This window comes from Penaeus monodon, chromosome 31 (assembly GCF_015228065.2).
Source record: "Penaeus monodon isolate SGIC_2016 chromosome 31, NSTDA_Pmon_1, whole genome shotgun sequence".
Taxonomy (NCBI): domain Eukaryota; kingdom Metazoa; phylum Arthropoda; class Malacostraca; order Decapoda; family Penaeidae; genus Penaeus; species Penaeus monodon.
The window spans coordinates 20,937,890-20,938,260 of NC_051416.1; the positions used below are offsets into that span (position 1 = coordinate 20,937,890).

The window sequence follows — 371 nt, forward strand, 5'->3', positions numbered from 1 at the left end:
TTATCTGTTTCATTAATTCCTGCATTTAGTTACGTATCTATATAATCATTCATTCATCAAATTATTCCATTTTCGTATCTACTTATATGTCAATATATTATCACAATTTTTTTTTTTCTCTCTTTTACAAACCTTATCGTCCAGCAAGATAAGGAGCGTGTTTTCGAGCAGATCGAACGAGAAGCAGGCATGATGCCACAGGAAGAGGTTCAAATCCGCTGGGATAAGGACCTCGATGCTCCCGTTGCAGCAGTGGAAGAAGATGGAGCGTTTGTGCATCAGGAAAGCTGCAGTGGAAACGAGAACCAGGAAAGGGGATGGTTACGTGAGGCTCATGTCGCCAACGGATGTGCGATGGCGTGCGTTTTGGG

General features: G+C 42.6%; 1 protein-coding gene across 1 annotated transcript in view; it reads right to left on the minus strand.

The window, feature by feature from the left end:
* LOC119593080 overlaps positions 1-371 on the minus strand; it is a 15,867-nt gene that overhangs the window by 2,524 nt on the left and 12,972 nt on the right. Inside the window, exon 5 of the mRNA XM_037942003.1 lies at positions 133-287. Coding sequence (XP_037797931.1) covers positions 133-287 — 155 coding nt within the window. The remainder of the gene's footprint in view (positions 1-132; positions 288-371) is intronic.